Here is an 18,007-nt window from a genome sequence, read left to right as displayed (position 1 = left end):
ACAATTACATTAAGTTTATGCAAAGAGTCAATATTTGCAGTGTTGACCCTTCTTTTTCAAGACCTCTGCAATCCGCCCTGGCATGCTGTCAATTAACTTCTGGGCCACATCCTGACTGATGGCAGCCCATTCTTGCATAATCAATGCTTGGAGTTTGTCAGAATTTGTGGGGTTTTGTTTGTCCACCTGCCTCTTGAGGATCGACCACAAGTTCTCAATGGGATTAAGGTCTGGGGAGTTTCCTGGCCATGGACCCAAAATGTCGATGTTTTGTTCCCAGAGCCACTTAGTTATCACTTTGCCTTATGGCAAGGTGCTCCATCATGCTGGAAAAGGCATTGGTCATCACCAAACTGTTCTTGGATGGTTGGGAGAAGTTGCTCTCGGAGGATGTGTTGGTACCATTCTTTATTCATGGCTGTGTTCTTAGGCAAAATTGTGAGTGAGCCCACTTCCTTGGCTGAGAAGCAACCCCACACATGAATGGTCTCAGGATGCTTTACTGTTGGCATGACACAGGACTGGTGGTAGCGCTCACCTTGACTTCTTCGGACAAGGTGTTTTCCGGATGCCCCAAACAATCGGAAAGGGGATTCATCAGAGAAAATGACTTTACCCCAGTCCTCAGCAGTCCAATCCCTGTACCTTTTGCAGAATATCAGTCTGTCCCTGATGTTTTTCCTGGAGAGAAGTGGCTTCTTTGCTGCCCTTCTTGACACCAGGCCATTCTCCAAAAGTCTTCACCTCACTGTGTGTGCAGATGCACTCACATCTGCCGGCTGCCATTCCTGAGCAAGCTCTGCACTGGTGGTGCCCCGATCCCGCAGCTAAATCAACTTTAGGAGACGGTCCTGGCGCTTGCTGGACATTCTTGGGCGCCCTGATGCCTTCTTCACAACAATTGAACCTCTCTCCTTGAAGTTGTTGATGATCCGATAAATGGTTGATTTAGTTGCAATCTTACTAGCAGCAAAATCCTTGCCTGTGAAGCCCTTTTTGTGCAAAGCAATGATGACGGCACGTGTTGCAGGTAACCATGGTTAACAGAGGAAAAACAATGATTTCAAGCACCACCCTCCTTTTAAAGCTTCCAGTCTGTTATTCTAACTCAATCAGCATGACAGAGTGATCTCCAGCCTTGTCCTCGTCAACACTCTCACCTGTGTTAACGAGAGAATCACTGACATGATGGCAGCTGGTCCTTTTGTGGCAGGGCTGAAATGCAGTGGAAATGTTTTTTGGGGATTAAGTTCATTTTCATGGCAAAGAGGGACTTTGCAATTAATTGCAATTCATCTGATCACTCATGACATTCTGGAGTATATGCAAATTGCCATCATTAAAACAGAGGCAGCAGACTTTGTGAAAATTAGTATTTGTGTCATTCTCAAAGCTTTTGACCACGACTTTACATAAGTATTCACACCCCTGAGTCAATACATGTTAGAATCACCTTTGGCAGTGATTACAGCTGTGAGCCTTTCTGGGTAAGTCTCTAAGAAGTTTGCACACCTGGATTGTACAATATTTGCACTTAAGTTGGTTGTTGATCACTGCTAGACAGCCATTTTCAGGTCTTGCCATAGATTTCAAGTCGATTTAAGTCAAAACTGTAACTAGGACATTCAGGACCATTCAATGTCGTCTTGGTAAGCAACTCCAGTTTATATTTGGCCTTGTTTTACGTTATTGTCCTGCTGAAAGGTGAATTCATCTCCCAGTGTCTGGTGGAAAGCAGACTGAACCAGATTTTCCTCTAGGATTTTGCCTGTGCTGAGCTCCATTTCGTTTATGTTTTATCCTGAAAATCCGGCCGTAATTGGGAGTCCAATAGGGCGGCGCACAATTGGCCAGCGTCGTCCGGGTTTGGCCGGGGTAGGCCGTCATTGTAAATAAGAATTTGTTCTTAACTGACTTGCCTAGTTAAATAAAGGTTAAATAAAAAAATTAAAACATCAACCCCCCAAAAATGCATTTCTGCAATTCCTGTACTAATTTGACATCATTCCCACACTGCCACGAAGAGCTGCACGATATGGGCAAAAAACCTAGGTCTTATTTTTAACCAAATGTTGCAATTGCAATTTGACTTGCGATTTAGATCAAAACACTTGGGTGAACTGTTGGAATCATGGGAATAGAATGATTGAATATAATAATGGGCACTTTGAATACAGTGTTTGACATGACATTGAATGAAAATGCCAGGGAGGAGTTATTTTGGCAGGGTAGAACCAGGAACCAAAGTGTTGGTCAGTGTTTCCTAGGGGACCCTATAATCATTGGCTACATTTAATGTTCTCTCTTAGGTACTTCATGTAGCCAACATATTCATGCTTCACCTAGTCCTCTTTGATTTAGAAGATAAACAACACACTGATCTAGGCATACACCATCACTGGTATCAGGCTGTATAGCTAACTACGTTTTCTCTGACTCAGTACATTTATTAGCTAGCTAGCTAGCCAGCTAACTAGCGATAAGAATTAGTGGATAACACGATTTAGCCACAACTTGCTGAGAAAAGACAAACTAGCTGTTTGCAGATGTAAGAAACAAACTAATAGTGTAATTATACAACGCTTGTGGATTTATATTAAGCAACATAGCGGAAACAGCATCATCGTCATCAACATTGTTGCATAACCATGCAGACTGAACGCAAGTGTCTCGTGGTCGAGCAAACACTATTATTGCACACAGTGAGTTCATGCAACTTCTGTGACTTGTTCAGCACATTTTACTCCTGAACTTACACTATATAAACTCAGCAAAAAAAGAAACGTCCCATTTTCAGGACCCTGTCTTTCAAAGATAATTTGTAAAAATCGAAATAACTTCTCAGATCTTCATTGTAAAGGGTCGCGACCGGGAGACCCATGGGTGGCGCACAATTGGCCCAGCGTCGTCCAGGGTAGGGGAGGGAATGGCCGGCAGGGATGTAGCTCAGTTGGTAGAGTATGAAGTTTGCAACACCAGGGTCGTGGGTTCGTTTCCCACGGGGGGCCAGTATGAAAAAATTAAAAATAATAATAAGAAGAATAATAATAATAATAATGTATGCACTCACTAACTGTAAGTCGCTCTGGATAAGAGCGTCTGCTAAATGACTAAAATGTAAAAATTTAAAATGTTTCCCATGCTTGTTCAATGAACCATAAACAATTAATGAACATGCACCTGTGGAACAGTCGTTAAGACACTAACAGCTTACAGACGGTAGGCAATTAAGGTCACAGTTATGAAAACTTAGGAAACTAAAGAGGCCTTTCTACTGACTCTGAAAAACACCAAAAGAAAGATGCCCAGGATCCCTGCTCATCTGCGTGAACGTGCCTTAGGCATGCTGCAAGGAGGCATGAGGACTGCAGATGTGGCCAGGGCAATAAATTGCAATGTCCGTATTGTGAGACGCCTAAGACAATGCTACAGGGAGACAGGACGGACAGCTGATCGTCCTCGCAGTGGCAGACCACGTGTAACAACACCTGCACAGGATCGGTACATCCGAACATCACACCTGCGGGACAGGTACAGGATGGCAACAACAACTGCCCGAGTTACACCAGGAACGCACAATCCCTCCATCAGTGCTCAGACTGTCCACAATAGGCTGAGAGAGGCTGGACTGAGGGCTTGTAGGCCTGTTGTAAGACAGGTCTTCAACAGACATCACCGGCAACAACGTCACCTATGGGCAAAAACCCACCGTTGCTGGACCAGACAGGACTGACAAAAAGTGTTCTTCACTGATGAGTCGCGGTTTTGTCTCACCAGGGGTTACACCGAGGCCTGTACCCTGGAGCGGGATCGATTTGGAGGTGCAGGGTCCGTCATGGTCTGGGGCGGTGTGTCATAGCATCATCGAACTGAGCTTGTTCTCATTGCAGGCAATCCCAACGCTGTGCATTACAGGGAAGACATCCTCCTCCCTCATGTGGTACCGTCATAGAATGCCACCTTTCCAACAAGTCAGTTCGTCAAATTTCTGCCCTGCTAGAGCTTCCCCGGTCAACTGTCAGTGCTGTTATTGTGATGTGGAAACGTCTAGGAGCAACAACGGCTCAGCCGCGAAGTGGAAGGCCACATAAGCTCACAGAACGGGACCACCAAGTGCTGAAGCGCGTAAAAATTGTCTGCTCTTTTGGCTGAATGGAAGCCCGCAGCATGTTCCAACATCTAGTGGAAAGCCTTCCCAGAAAAGTGGAGGCTGTTATAGCAGCAAAGGGGGGACCAACTCCATATTAATGCCCATGATTTTGTAATGAGATGTTCAACAAGTGCACGTCCACATACCTTTGGTCATGTAGTGTATTTAGTCTTGCCATAACAAAGGGGTTGAATACTTGACTCAAGACATTTCAGCTTTTCATTTTTAATTCATTTGTAAAAATGTCACACCCCCAAAAAATAAAAAAATCCACTGACATTATGGGGTATTGTGTCTAGGCCAGGGATACAAAATCTCCATTTTAAATTCAGGCTGTAACAGAACGTGGAAAAAGTAAAGGGGTATGAATACTTTCTGAGGACACTGTAGCTCTGCCTTATGAATGTCTGTTGAGGCAAAGTACACTAGCAGCCAGGAAGGAAGCCACAGCCGGCCAGTGAAAAAGCTGCAGCCAGAAAGGAAGCCACAGCCGGCCAGTGAACAAGCTGCAGCCAGACTCACCACTCTCCACTTGAGGTGTGTTCAGATCAGGACGTTGCCATGGGGCCTCACTTCCATACGCTGATTTCATTGGAGCTTAGTCTTCTAGTCAATGAATAAATTAGGCAGACTGGGAGCTCCTCGCTCCTCAGGGGTTCCTGTGTGTAGACTGTAGAGACTGACCACAGACTGCAGCACAGAGACTAGAGAGGCTCAGATTAGCTCTACCTGCCATGCTGTGTGTCTGTCTGTGTGCTGGATAATAAGGATGCTTCCTAGAAGTAGACTATTCACAGACACTCTGTTTACACACACACACACACACACACACATACACACGGGCTAACGGAACAGTCAGGTGAAGGTTGTAAAGAGGAAACTGGAGCCATGATGATACAGCCAGGGACTCAAACATGTACTGCAAAGCCACAGACACACTTTTTTTGGGCACGGATTTCTCACGACCCCACAACTTTTAAATTTCTTTTTTTGCCGACCCCACTGCACTTCCCTGTCGCGACCCCGACTTTGAATACCACTGCTCTACAGAGAGTCTTCAAGTGTGTGGAGGTGGGAAGGCTGCAGTGCAGAGGCGCTGGAGACTAGCGTAGCTCACAGATAAAGGTCTCTCCTCCTCTCCAGAGCTCTCTGTGTGTGAACGTGTATTCTGGCAGAGTAGGACTGACACAAATGGAAGTGGGAGAGAGCTCGCTCTAATGACAGAGACAAACATCTCTCTGCATGTTCGATTCAGAGAGAAATAAGCACCAGTCATCATTCTCTACTAAGCAAGGCCTGGGTCCACAACATAACCACAGGGACAATTAGATATGTAAGCATGACATGATACACACACCTCAATGACATGATACACACACCTCAATGACATGATACACACACCTCAATGACATGATACACACACTTTAACAATGACTAGAGCTAATTTAATACACATCATTACACAATACTCTACTCATTATCATTATCTGTTCGATTAGGACCAATATAATAAAAGTCTGCAGTGATTGGCTGTAAAATACAATCAATTAGGCCTAGCCTATGACAATGAGAGAGCAACGCCAGACTAAAAATAGATGAAGTAATGATGGGCGATTCATCAAATGATTTATGTTTGCTTGCTCACCACAGTGGATAACCACACTTATGAGTACTGTAGTCACTGTGGCACTCACCCACTGACACTGTGGTGAGCACACACATTGTGGCACACACACACACACACTAGGGCTGGGAATTGCCAGGGATCTCATGACAAGATATTATCACGACACTTAGGTGCTGATACGATATGTATTGTGATTCTATACTGTGATTTTATTGCGATTCGATGTTCCAAACACATTGCTCACCATATGTCTGCTGCAGAGGGACATGAGAGAGCCATGAGAAAACGAGTTCTGATCAGTCATGGAAATAAAAGTGCTGAAAACAAATTGGCTCCCTAGTTAAAGCTGCAATATGTAACTTTTTGGGCAACCCGACCAAATGTACATAGAAATGTAATATAGATCTGTCATTCTCATTGAAAGCAAGTCTAAGAAGCGGTAGATCTGTTCTATGTGTGCTATTTCTATGCTTCCCATTCTTAAGTTTCGTTTTTGCATCTTTTGCTTTCGGTTTTGTACACCAGCTTCAAATAAATGAAAATAAAATGTTTTGGTTATCGAAAATATATTTCACAGCGGTTTAGATGGTACAATGATTCTTTACACCAGTGGTCACCAACTTGTCGATCGCGATGAACTGGTCAATCTCCAAGGCGGTATGACGATATTAAAATCTGGATACCGCCATGAAAATCTGGATACCGCCAAAGCCTACTATTTAGCAATTTGCATGTATTAATGCAATTGTCATGTCCGATGTCCCAAAAAAACTAACTTTCCAACGGCACTCGTGTATAACCGCAAATGGCCAACACACAGCTGATCAGGGTGCACAGTTTAAAACAATTCTGCAACCATTGGAAAGATGATTCTCCTCTATTCAATACTGGCCTTGTACTTCTGACAACGTTCAAAAATATTATTAGAATAGCCTAATTGACAAGTAACTCCTATGCTGTCAAGGTTTCCCCTGAAAACTGAATATTTTAGCCTTACAAATAGATAAACATCTTGGCCACTTGATACCTGGTTCATTGAACGGAATCATTTTATAAAAGACACAAACTGTCTTTGGCTGTAATTGTAATGTTGTACCATCCTCCAGGAGAGCTCAGCAGAGCTACTGGGTGTGCAGGCTTTTTCTCCAGCCCTGCTCTAACACACCACATTGTAAAAAATCAGCTGCTCAACAGGACCTTGACAAGCTGACTGTGGTGTATTTGAGCAGGGTTGGATCAAAATCCTGCACATCCAGTAGCTCTCCAGATGGAGGGTTTTACACAGTAGTCTATCAGTGCAGTATTGTACTTTGTGGTGGGTTAAGTGCCTTGCTCAAGGCCACACCGGCAGGAGATATAATACATGGCATCGGAGACCAGCAGCCGTCCATTGTCAATACCAGTGATAAATCATTTTATTTTGTGAAGTGGTTCCTTGCATCTTACAACACCATTTTTAGTCACATATTTGGCCCATGGAGTTACCCTTTTTTGGGCACAAAGTGACTTGAGCTTTCAGACAAGTAAAAATAAAGTTCATGCCAAGCCCTAATGTGTGTCACTGGATGTGGTGGTAGAGGAATTCAAAACCAACACAGTGGCAGTCAAAGGCGTACCCCCCTGCACATCAACTCGGTACTGGTACCCCTTCTATATAGCCAAGTCATCGTTACGTATTGTTGGGAAGGGCCCATAGATAAGCATTTCACTGTTAGTCCACACCTGTTGTTTACGACGCATGTGACGAATAACATGTCATTGTATTTGCTTACTCACCATCCGACTAAGCCTCTTACAGTTATGGACACTACTAGCATAAATACATAGGCCTAAACTCCCATCCTTCATGTTGTGAGAAGCGGGAGGGATAAGGTCAGCCCCCAGAACAAAGCTTCATCACTAATGTTGAATGAATGGGTGTTATACTAACTTAACAATATCATTCAGAGAAGGCCTACGTCTGCCATGGCTGTCTTCTTTTTCAATGCTGATACCATTCCACAGAAGAGCATTATCAGTGATAGCCTATAACCTACCACCAGCACTAGCCTCTGACTATACATGTGTAGCCACTAGCCACTCTAGCTAAGAGCTGGTTAAACTCCTTGTGTGGGAAAGGATACCGGTAGACCTAGACGAGCAATCACACAAAATGTGTTAAGGCGGCAGAGTTCAGAGCAGGCTACGGCATGCAAGTACAGCACATACATATACACACACACAACAAAACACACACAGAGGACTGTTTATGGTGTGCTCTGTGTGCAGGTCTGTCAGTGGAATGCCCTCCACTGCCAGCACATTCCACACCACAATACACCCCGCACAATCCATCCCTCTGTGGTGATTTCACTCCCAGGCACACTGACTACAGACTGACTGACTACAGATGCATTGATCCATAGAGACAGCAGTATACTGTATGTACACTAGTTAGCCTTTCCCCGCAGGTCCTGAGAGACAGGAAGGTCATACACAAAACACACACAGCTACACTATCAACTGAGTGAGTGACTAAACAAACACTGTTAGCTTGCGATAAGAATAACTACACATTACTCACACATACATTTACATTTTAGTCATTTAGCAGACGCTCTTATCCAGAGCGACTTACAGTTAGTGAGTGCATACATTTTCATACTCACAGAAAGGCAAATGGACAGACATTATGGCCTAAATGGTTTAGGTCTATGACACAAATAGGCTTGTAGGCCTTTACCCAAATCAAGCCAGAGAGATATGCTGTAGGCCTAACCTCTGCCCACAAATTAGGCGCCATGCTGTGATATTATGACAACAATATGTAGATGACCTGGTACTTTCACACTAATTGAAATAGGGGAAAATGCAAGTGACTTCAATGGCTAATTTCTCTGAACAGGAAGAAGAAGAAAAATCACTGAGAATAAATGATATAGTATGAATAAACATTACTTCAAGCCGCAGCTTCATACTACTTGTCAAACGGATAACTGATACTGTATACAGGGATGGGCTTGATGTGGGATTTGGGGGGTCCGTGGATGGCTTTTGACCGTTTATTTGGATTCCTCACGTCTGAAATTGTTAATAATAGGTTTGGTACAAATCGGATGCTGGGTAATATATTTATTGAATATTAAATGAATCCTACAAATTGAAATGGCCAATTTGGGTTCAATTGATTACCTTAATTTCAAATTGTTTTTCAACTAAATAATGTTGCAGGAATGCTTATCTTATCTGTTTCTAGCTACAGAAACCATTTCAGTACAATCTGAGATGGTGGGTGTCATGGATTGCTGAAATGAAATGCAACGACACTACAGCGTGGGTAAACAGTTCTGTGTGAGCGTGAGCTGAATCTCAATCTGCTATGCTAGGTAGAGAAGAGGCTGTCATGGCTGCACTGAGGGGCTTGACCCTGGTGAGTCATTGGTGGGGGGGCAGGGACTGGGGCAGGGCCAGGGACTGGGGCAGGGACTGGGGCAGGGACTGGGGCAGGGACTGGGGCAGGGACTGGGGCAGGGCCAGGGACTGGGGCGGGGACTGGGGCAGGGGCAGGGACTGGGGCAGGGACTGGGGCAGGGGCAGGGACTGGGGCAGGGACTGGGGCAGGGGCAGGGACTGGGGCAGGGGCAGGGACTGGGGCAGGGGCAGGGACTGGGGCAGGGCCAGGGACTGGGGCAGGGGCAGGGGCAGGGACTGGGGCAGGGGCAGGGACTGGGGCAGGGGCAGGGACTGGGGCAGGGGCAGGGACTGGGGCAGGGGCAGGGACTGGGGCAGGGACTGGGGCAGGGCCAGGGACTGGGGCAGGGGCAGGGACTGGGGCAGGGACTGGGGAAGGGGCCAGGGACTGGGGCAGGGGCCAGGGACTGGGGCAGGGGCAGGGACAGGGACTGGGGCGTGCAGGCATGGTATAGGCCCACTGGGCTGCCCTAAATGCCTGGCTCACCATCAAAGCCTCAGGCTTGATGCACAAGGCCTGAAAAAAAAAAAAAACGTGTGCATAATGTATGCACGAAATAATACACGTAGTAGGCCTATTGTGGCACAAATACAATAATGTATTTTCAGCCAGGACAGGAAAGCTAGCCTAAGGCCTCAAATCTTTCTGTCAACAAAAGAACGTTGACAGGAGTAGTAAGCTATCCAGGACTAGCTACAGTGGCCAGTGAACAAAGATAATTAAGCAGATGACTTTGGGTGGCATTAGTGAAACTGTTACCAGTCACCAACAAATCGAAGAAGCTAAACCACACCAAGCTGCTGAAAGATATATTCCAAGGCAAATCGTGACCAAATAACAGGAGCAACACTGTGTGGTTAAAAGTATTGACTACAGAGACAACAAGCTAAGCAAGTGTCTCAAACCAAACTCCCCTAAAACTTAGGGGTTAAAGCTGTCTATATATCCTAAGTTAATCTTTCTGTTCCTCCCAATGTGCTCCTCACCAGTTTAATGACCCATACTTGATTTATTTGAGAATGTGCTGCTCACTGCTTCTAATGCACTGAAAGGCCTATTCCATCTAGTGCAGTTCCCTGCTTCATATTATAAAATGGAATGTGGGCCACTGAGCACTTTTTGTCGATTTATCCAATCATTCTGACATAAATAAAAAATATGTTTTATTTCATCCTCCATAGCTGCCCACACTTACAATACTGCTTAAAAGATTGGCTCAAAAAGTACAGTGACCCATGGCATAAAACAGTTACACTAGCTTGGCTTTCTGCATCACAGTAACAACACTGTAGTTCAGTTGAGGACTTGAGGTCACCTGATTTCCAGCCAGGTCATCTAGTCCAGTGGTTCCCAACCAGGGGTACTAGGACCCCTGGGGGTATTTGGCCTAGCCACAGGAGGTACCTGAGAAGACTCATGAGACCATGTGCTTACCGGTAAAATGCACGAGGGGGCACTTCATGGGTACTCCGGCCAGAGCAAAATTCAGTTGGTGGGACAGTAACCGAAAAAGGTTGGGAACCACTGAGTTAGATCACCTGGCCTTTGCCCAGGCTGACCTGACACAAAACACTGCAGCCTAAGTTGACACAGAACACTGCCCAGACCCTGATGAAAGAGGCCCAGGCAGGCTGTGCATACAATAACATGAATCCCATTACATATAGAACAATAAATGATATGATCTCTATGGGGCTGTGTTTCATTCCAGGAAGATGTTTCCTCCCATCTGCTCTCGTTCGATACCCTTCACAGATCTAATATAACTGGATATATGAAAGCAATATGGCAGAAACTAGGTGTAGTCTGTCTTGACATCATGCAGATAACTACTGTACTCTCTCCCTTAGATAATTGTGTTTTCCATAAGAGCAAAAAGGCAGAGGACACTGGTTAAACCTGACCTACCACTTACACAACAGACACAGCATACGGGCAGCAGCCATATTCCACATCAATGTCTTCAAATACCACTGTTTGGTGCTACAGATCCATGAGCTTGTTAGTGCCAGCAGTAATCTTTTCAAATGCATCCTATTGTGTGTATGCATGCAACAAGCCTTTATCAGTCAGTGGGGTGGGCAACCCCCACATACCCCCACCCATGAACATAGATAGACACATACTTTGAGACAAAAGCATACAGTGCATTTGGAAAGTATTCAGACCGCTTGACTTTTTCCACATTTTGTTACGTTACAGCCTTATTCTAAAATGTATTAAATTGTATTTTTTCCTCATCAATCTACACACAATACCCATTAACGACAAAGCAAAAACAGTTTTCAATTTTCTTGTAAATGTATTAAAAATTAAAAACTGAAATATCACATTTACATAAGTATTCAGACCTTTTACTCAGTACTTTGTTGAAGCACCTTTGGCAGCGATTACAGCATAGAGTCTTCTTGGGTATGACGCTGCAAGCTTGGCACACCTGTATTTGGGGAGTTTCTCCCATTCTTCACTGCAAATACTCTCAAGCTCTGTCAGGTTGGATGGGGAGCGTCGCTGCACAGCTATTTTCAGGTCTCTCCAGAGATGTTCGATCGGGTTCAATTCTGGGCTCTGGCTGGGCCACTCAAGGAAATTCAGAGACTTGTCCCAAAGCCACTCCTGCATTGTTTTGGCTGTGTGCTTTGGTTCGTATTGAAAGGTGAACCTTCACCCCAGTCTCTCTGTGCTCCGTTCATCTTTCCCTCGATCCTGACTAGTCTCCCAGTCCCTACCGCTGAAAAATATCCCCTCAGCATGATGCTGCCACCACCATGCTTCACCGTAGGGATGGTGCCAGGTTTCCTCCAGACATGACGCTTGGCATTCAGGCCAAAGAGTTCAATCTTGGTTTCATCAGACCAGAGAATCTTGTTTCTCGTGGTCTGAGATTCTTTAGCTGTCTTTTGGCAAACTCCAAGCGGGCTGTCATGTGCCTTTTACTGAGGAGTGGCTTCCGTCTGGCCACTCTACCATAAAGGCCTGATTGTTGGAGTGCTGCAGAGATGGTTGTCCTTCTGGAAGGTTATCCCATCTCCACAGACAAACTCTAGAGCTCTGTCAGAGTGAGCATCGGATTCTTGGTCACCTCCCTGACCTAGGCCCTTCTCCCCCGATTGTTCAGTATGGCCGGGCGGCCAGCTCTAGGAAGAGTCTTGGTGGTTCTAAACTTATTCCATTTAAGATTGATGGAGGCCACTGTGTTCTTGGGGACCTTCAATGCTGCAGAATTGTTTTGGTACCCTTTCCCAGATCTGTGCCTCGACACAATTCTGTCTCGGAGTTCTACGGTTTTTGCTCTGACATTATATAGACATTTGTGTGCCTTTCCAAATCATGTGCAATCAATTGAATTTACCACTGGTGGACTCCAACCAAGTTGTAGAAACATCTCAAGGATGATCAATGGGAACAGGATGCACCTGAGCTCAATTTCGAGTCTCATTGCAAAGGGTCTGAATACTTATGTAAATAAGGTATTTCTGTTTTTCATTTTTAATAAATTAGCTAAAATGTCCAAAAAAACTGTTTTCGCTTTGTCATTATGGGGTAGTGTGTGTAGATTGCTCAGGATTTCTATTTATTTAATTCATTTTAAAATGAGGCTGTAACATAACAAAATCTGGAAAAAGTCAAGGGGTCCGAATACTTTCCCAAAGGCACTGTAAATAATTACATCTCAGGAAAAACGTGTTTGTTACAATAAGCCTTCAACCTCAGAGAACCATGCCAACTGAACTTGTATGAGCTTGCCTCTGTTTAAATTCTGCACTAGTGCAGACATTCGTTTCCATTACATTTGATTGGTGTTGTTCAGACATAATCTCTTTAGGAATCCAAGGAATCGAGGCTAGTGAATAACCTGGAGGTCCTTCTGTAACTGTTAAATGAAGCAATGCCTTCATGATGTAACCAACAACAAGTCATGTAATTAGTCAGTAGTTATCTAACTTACTAGCTAGCTAGTTAGGTAGGTCAAAGATTTGTACAACCAGTTTCCCTTTTATGTGTGGCTAGGTAGCCAACTAGCTAAATGACCAAGTAAATGTATTCCGATCAAAAACTCAGCTAGCATCGCTAGCTAGCTAATGTGTTAGGCCAGGGTTGCACTCACCTGACTGGCTATTTTGGCACTGTATAGGCCAGGGCTAGCTGGTAAAATATAGCATCTAACGGTCTCAGCTGGGTCTATCTTTAATGTTTTTTTGAGCGTAACAAAAATCGGCTAATAATAACAACAAAAACGGATTTCGGATACCAAACCGTTAGATATGGAATCTTTCGGTGTTCTATTTTGCAGGACGCGAGCCAGGAAATGTGTTGAGTGCCAGAAGAATGACCACACATCTGTCCGGCCTCCGGCGCTTCCACGCCCTACGCTGCCTGACTATCTACATTGCCTGCCTGGCTGGGTCTGCCGTCTGCATCTAACAAAGGTGATGCAACCGAGGTAGATGAATTTAGCTAGATAGATAGATAGATAGCCCTTAACAAAAAACAAGGAATGCAGTTATATAGTAGTTAGGTATCTAGTTAGCAAGCTAACGAACTAGCTGCCTAGTCATACAATCCTAGCTGGCAGGCTAGCTAATAAAATGTCAACAGGTTTGTCTGATTAGGAAGTCTGTATAGGACATTTTGATAGTCAACAAATGCAAATGTAATTTAGTTTAATTAATCCTCAAACTCAAAGCCAAACGTTGCCTGTAATAACTATAGTTACAAGGCAGTCACCGTTTTATGGCATGCCACAATCAGTTGAAATGTACTCAACATCATCATCATTTAGCCACAGGGCGCAGCGACAATTTACACAAAATCCAGCGCATTGGATCTGGTTAACTACACACCGTAGCTAGCTAACTACCCTACTGTAGCTGAACACTCAACCGGCAAACGTTATTTCAAAACGATCTACAGGACAGAAAACAATAGATCCTCACCCAAATCTTGGATTCGGACAGCTGGGGAATCCGGGAGCACCTCCTGATATTAAACTCGCCGTGTCATCCGTGTATTTCTCGGGAGAAAAACGTGTTCGCGGAAAGAAAAGATTACGCTTCCCGACACAAGCAGGGGGAATGCAAGAATGTGACGTTCAGTCCGGTACGTGGAGGCTTGGATTCTGGGAGCTGTAGTTCTGTATGGAAGTGAGATTCCAAGCAATCGCAGTGTCAGGAGCTGTAATTTTATTTGTTTGGAATAATACAGACTTGTACAAACATTTGAGGAGGGTCAATTCATTAATGGGAGAAATTTTGAGTTTTTCTTATTTCTGAAGTCAATGTCAATCGATAGATGTTTTCTATTGTCCCTGTATTCCGCATTGATGGTTAATGTGCATGCAGGCTCAAACAGAGAGAATGGGCGCGTTCGAGCGGATCACTTTTGTCAAGTGGATGGTCCCCCGCATTTCAAAGTGTGTTGCATTATTGGGTTTTATTAATACAGATTGTCCGATTTGCGCCTAGCACTGAGGTATAATAAGAACTGGAGACTCCGTCCAAGATGTCCGACCATTGTTTTCAAGGTAATCTACTCACATTCCCATAAACCGATTCATGGACTTCCTATATCTGGCTTGCATCCGGTTTATATGGACCAAGGACCAACATCACATGTGCACTAGCACTCAGTGCGCACAGGGAGCAGCGACGACGTCATCACCTCATCCAAAAACATGGCAGACATTGGATGAATTTAGTGAGTGATGGAAAAAAAATCTGCCTCAGCTAAAATAATTTGAATAATTAAATGGGAGTTTTGTGCACAAAGGCAGTACTTGACTTGGGCTGGAGCTGCCCGGAGCGCCCAGATTCACACATTGAGGCAAAAAAAGGTTGATCAAAGCGGAATGAAGGCGGGATCTGCATTGAATAGCAATGAAGAGTGGGCATTCATTTCCTGATTCCGCTTTATTCAAGTTCATTTGCCACTAGTCTGGGAATCTGTGCGTGAGAGTAGGCTGTCAGCTTGAAAATACGCCAGCCTGAATGCGCATGACGCGCTCTTCCAAGTTGTCAAATTAGGGTTTGTAAGGTCATGAAAAGTCATGGAAATTAGCAGAGCTGCCAACTCTCACGCTTTCGCCGTGTGACACACGTTTTTGCCTGTTTTCACACGCTCTCACGCAAAAAAAATCGGCCGAGACTCGTTCGTTCCTTTTTTCAAACTCCCCGACGGTAGATGGCGCTGATGAGCGCCACTGAACCATATGCGCTGCACCCCGAAGTTAGCGACAGAAGAAGAGATACCATTACCGCGAAAGACAACAGGAGAAGAAACGGTCACTACCTCAAGAAGTATGATAAGAAGCTGAGCTGAGACTAGGTATGTAACAATGAAATGTCGTCCAATTGAGTACTCACTCTCTTAAACTTTAAATCTTGAAATAAATTATTTGTTTGTGCGTGTGAACATGATTTAGTGTGGTGAATGTAAACTCAGCTGATTTCGAACAGGTAAGATGTATTCCAAAGAATTTAACATAAATACAGGAAATGTGTGCAATAGAAGTAGACTTGTGCAGACATTCACTGACCCCATGACAGAAGTGTACCTGCTGTTCTTCCAAGGCACCGTACCAACTTTCACTTCTTTCAACTTGCTGCTTCAGAGAGAGCAGTCATCAATATTTTTGTTACATGATGAGGTGGGATTGGATTTTGCTGTTTTTATCCATTGTGTGTTTCTTGCTGATATCTGCAGGGATCCTCTAACACAGGTTTCACCTACTATTTTTGTAAATGTCTGTTATAGATGGTGAAATTCGTACGCAAGCTATGTTCCAAGTTTATGGTTCCAGCAGCTCTGCAGTGCCATGAGGAGCCTTGTGAAATTGCCTTTAAAGAAAAGGCAAACCATTTACCAGGTTAGTATTTGACTATTATTATGATCAACCACTGTGATATGTGATATTTAGCCTTGTACCTTATACCGATATGCTGTATCTGTGACAGGAAGAAAGTTGAACATTGGGTTCACAACCAGGGCTAAACTTAACAGATTACTCGACGAGGGTGACATCACACCACAGCAGGTGGATTCATTCCATGAAGCTGTGTTGTGTTTCCTGACAAGTGCTGTGGACTATGCACTTAAGAAGCTGCCACTGGAAGAGCCACTGATCAAGCACGCACAATTTGTAGATGTACTGTAGAGGGCTGAAAATGACATCGAAGATGTCCTGTACTTTGTTGAAAGGTTAGTTTTTTTCTCTAATTATTGTCTATCATCTTAGCTAAAATACCCTGTGTTCACTCCTAAACTGCACATGAGATATTCTTATGTGGCGTCTCCTCAAAGATGTGTATGAACTGCTGCTGGTTGATGACTATATACCTAAAACGTAACAACTTGTAACTCTACTTTCATAAATAGGTTTCCCCATCTCCTCCCATACCATGGGCCAGAGGAGCATGACCTTCTGGGTGAGGAGTTTCTAAATTATCAGACCATGCCAATGATATCCCTGCAGGACGAAACTGAAATGGAAAGTTTCTGGGCTGAAATGGCAACCTGGAAGCATAAGGTAAACATTTTTTCCTTTTTTGTCTTTCCTTTTGGCAGGTGTGGCTTGGCTACATCTGTTGCTTAAAATTGTTGCATGCATATGTGTCATGCATGTTGCAAATTATGCATGTTTTTATCTGAACTTTGTTAATGGATCAACCTACAGTATACTTACAGTATTAATCAATCAAAAATCAAGATATGTTTTTCCATTGTGTTTTGGTGCATTTTCCATAGGTGACAGGAGCCAAAGAATTCGAGAGGCTTGCTGCCGTCGCCAAGCTTGTCCTGGTGTTTCCCCATGCAAACGCAGATGCTGAGAGGGTGTTTTCAGTTGTGGGACTGAACAAAACCAAGAGAAGAAACAGCCAAGCATTGGATGGCACCTTGTCCTCAATAATGACCATAAAATGGCCAATCTGGAGCCCTGCTTCAAATGGGAGCCCCCCTCCGATATCATCAAGGCCTCCAAGAAGGCCACAGGCCAGTATAACCATGCCGACAGATCATAGACAAGAGGCTCATTTGAGATGAGCCAGGTCTGCGCAGAATCGATCACCGGCGATCACCGCCCAATGCATGCTGGTTAGATTTGTGTCCGACTTGATCCCGACTTTCTCTGACGTCATGCACACGTGGGCAACGATAACCTCATGAGATCAAGGCGGCCGCAGTTCTGAGAAGCAGGCAGTGCAATTGCTTTTCACCGACTGCAGGACCCAGGCGGACCCTGGACAAAATCTCACTCCAAGGTTTTTTGAAAAGTTGGCAGGTATGAATTAGTTTAATAATTTTTGTTAATGGCATTCATGAAGGCACACTTAAATATTATCAATCACTTAAAAATCTACATATCAGCCATCATCGGAATGACCTTTCAGTGCATGTCTGTGTGTGCCAGTGCGAGTGCCAGTGTGTGTGCCAGTGTGTGTGCCAGTGTGTGTGCCAGTGTGTGTGCCAGTGCGAGTGCCAGTGTGTGTGCCAGTGTGTGTGCCAGTGTGTGTGCCAGTGTGTGTGCCAGTGTGTGTGCCAGTGTGTGTGCCAGTGTGTGTGCCAGTGCGAGTGGGCCGCTGCCCGAGGAGAGAGAGCAGGACATAAATAAAATAATGACAAACAGACTAAATAAATAGCTAATTCAAAACATAACTTGTAGCAGTTATCTCGCTAGTTAACTATTCATGTCGTTGTCGCCTTTCCACCGGCACTGTAGAAAGCCTAAAAAAATCTGCACCGTTGGAAAATTGGGATTCCCCTCTATTGTCCCAACAGCAGA

The 18,007-nt window shown here is 44.4% G+C and overlaps 2 protein-coding genes across 9 annotated transcripts in view; one reads left to right on the top strand and one right to left on the bottom strand.

Annotated features, from left to right (window-relative positions):
* LOC121574514 (CBP80/20-dependent translation initiation factor) overlaps positions 1-14,293 on the bottom strand; it is a 172,392-nt gene extending 158,099 nt beyond the window's left edge. The window contains exon 1 of the mRNA XM_045222758.1: positions 14,166-14,293. The gene's annotated coding sequence lies outside the window, so the exon portion shown is untranslated. The remainder of the gene's footprint in view (positions 1-14,165) is intronic.
* A 1,161-nt stretch (positions 14,294-15,454) lies between these two features.
* LOC121574295 lies at positions 15,455-17,596 on the top strand. 8 transcript variants are annotated; one of them, XR_006661434.1, is made up of 5 exons: positions 15,455-15,552; positions 15,982-16,093; positions 16,259-16,425; positions 16,603-16,753; positions 16,972-17,245. XR_006661434.1 is itself a non-coding variant. In XM_045222715.1 (4 exons), the coding sequence occupies exons 1-4, from the start codon at positions 15,689-15,691 to the stop codon at positions 17,266-17,268; spliced, it is 645 nt and encodes a 214-aa protein (XP_045078650.1). In that variant the 5' UTR covers positions 15,561-15,688; the 3' UTR covers positions 17,269-17,596. The 8 variants fall into 8 exon arrangements, 1 of the variants encoding a protein (XP_045078650.1); XR_006661433.1 differs by lacking the exon at positions 15,455-15,552 and adding an exon at positions 15,782-15,874; XM_045222715.1 differs by lacking the exons at positions 15,455-15,552; positions 16,259-16,425 and adding an exon at positions 15,561-15,874 and having other exon boundaries at positions 16,603-16,652; positions 16,972-17,596.
* The last annotated feature ends 411 nt before the right edge of the window (positions 17,597-18,007 follow it).

This window comes from Coregonus clupeaformis, chromosome 9 (genome assembly GCF_020615455.1).
Source record: "Coregonus clupeaformis isolate EN_2021a chromosome 9, ASM2061545v1, whole genome shotgun sequence".
Taxonomy (NCBI): Eukaryota; Metazoa; Chordata; class Actinopteri; order Salmoniformes; family Salmonidae; genus Coregonus; species Coregonus clupeaformis.
The sequence above is the reverse complement of the archived record's forward strand: the minus strand, read 5'-3'. Positions and strand labels throughout refer to the sequence as shown.

Bases quoted from the DNA above. Each gene is read 5' to 3' on its own strand.
- LOC121574295 (XM_045222715.1), top strand. From the start codon at position 15,689: ATGTATTCCAAAGAATTTAACATAAATACAGGAAATGTGTGCAATAGA. The intron at 15,875-15,981 runs GTGGGATTGGAT...TGTCTGTTATAG, and splicing joins TATTTTTGTTACATGATGAG to ATGGTGAAATTCGTACGCAA. The intron at 16,094-16,602 runs GTTAGTATTTGA...TTTCATAAATAG, and splicing joins AAAGGCAAACCATTTACCAG to GTTTCCCCATCTCCTCCCAT.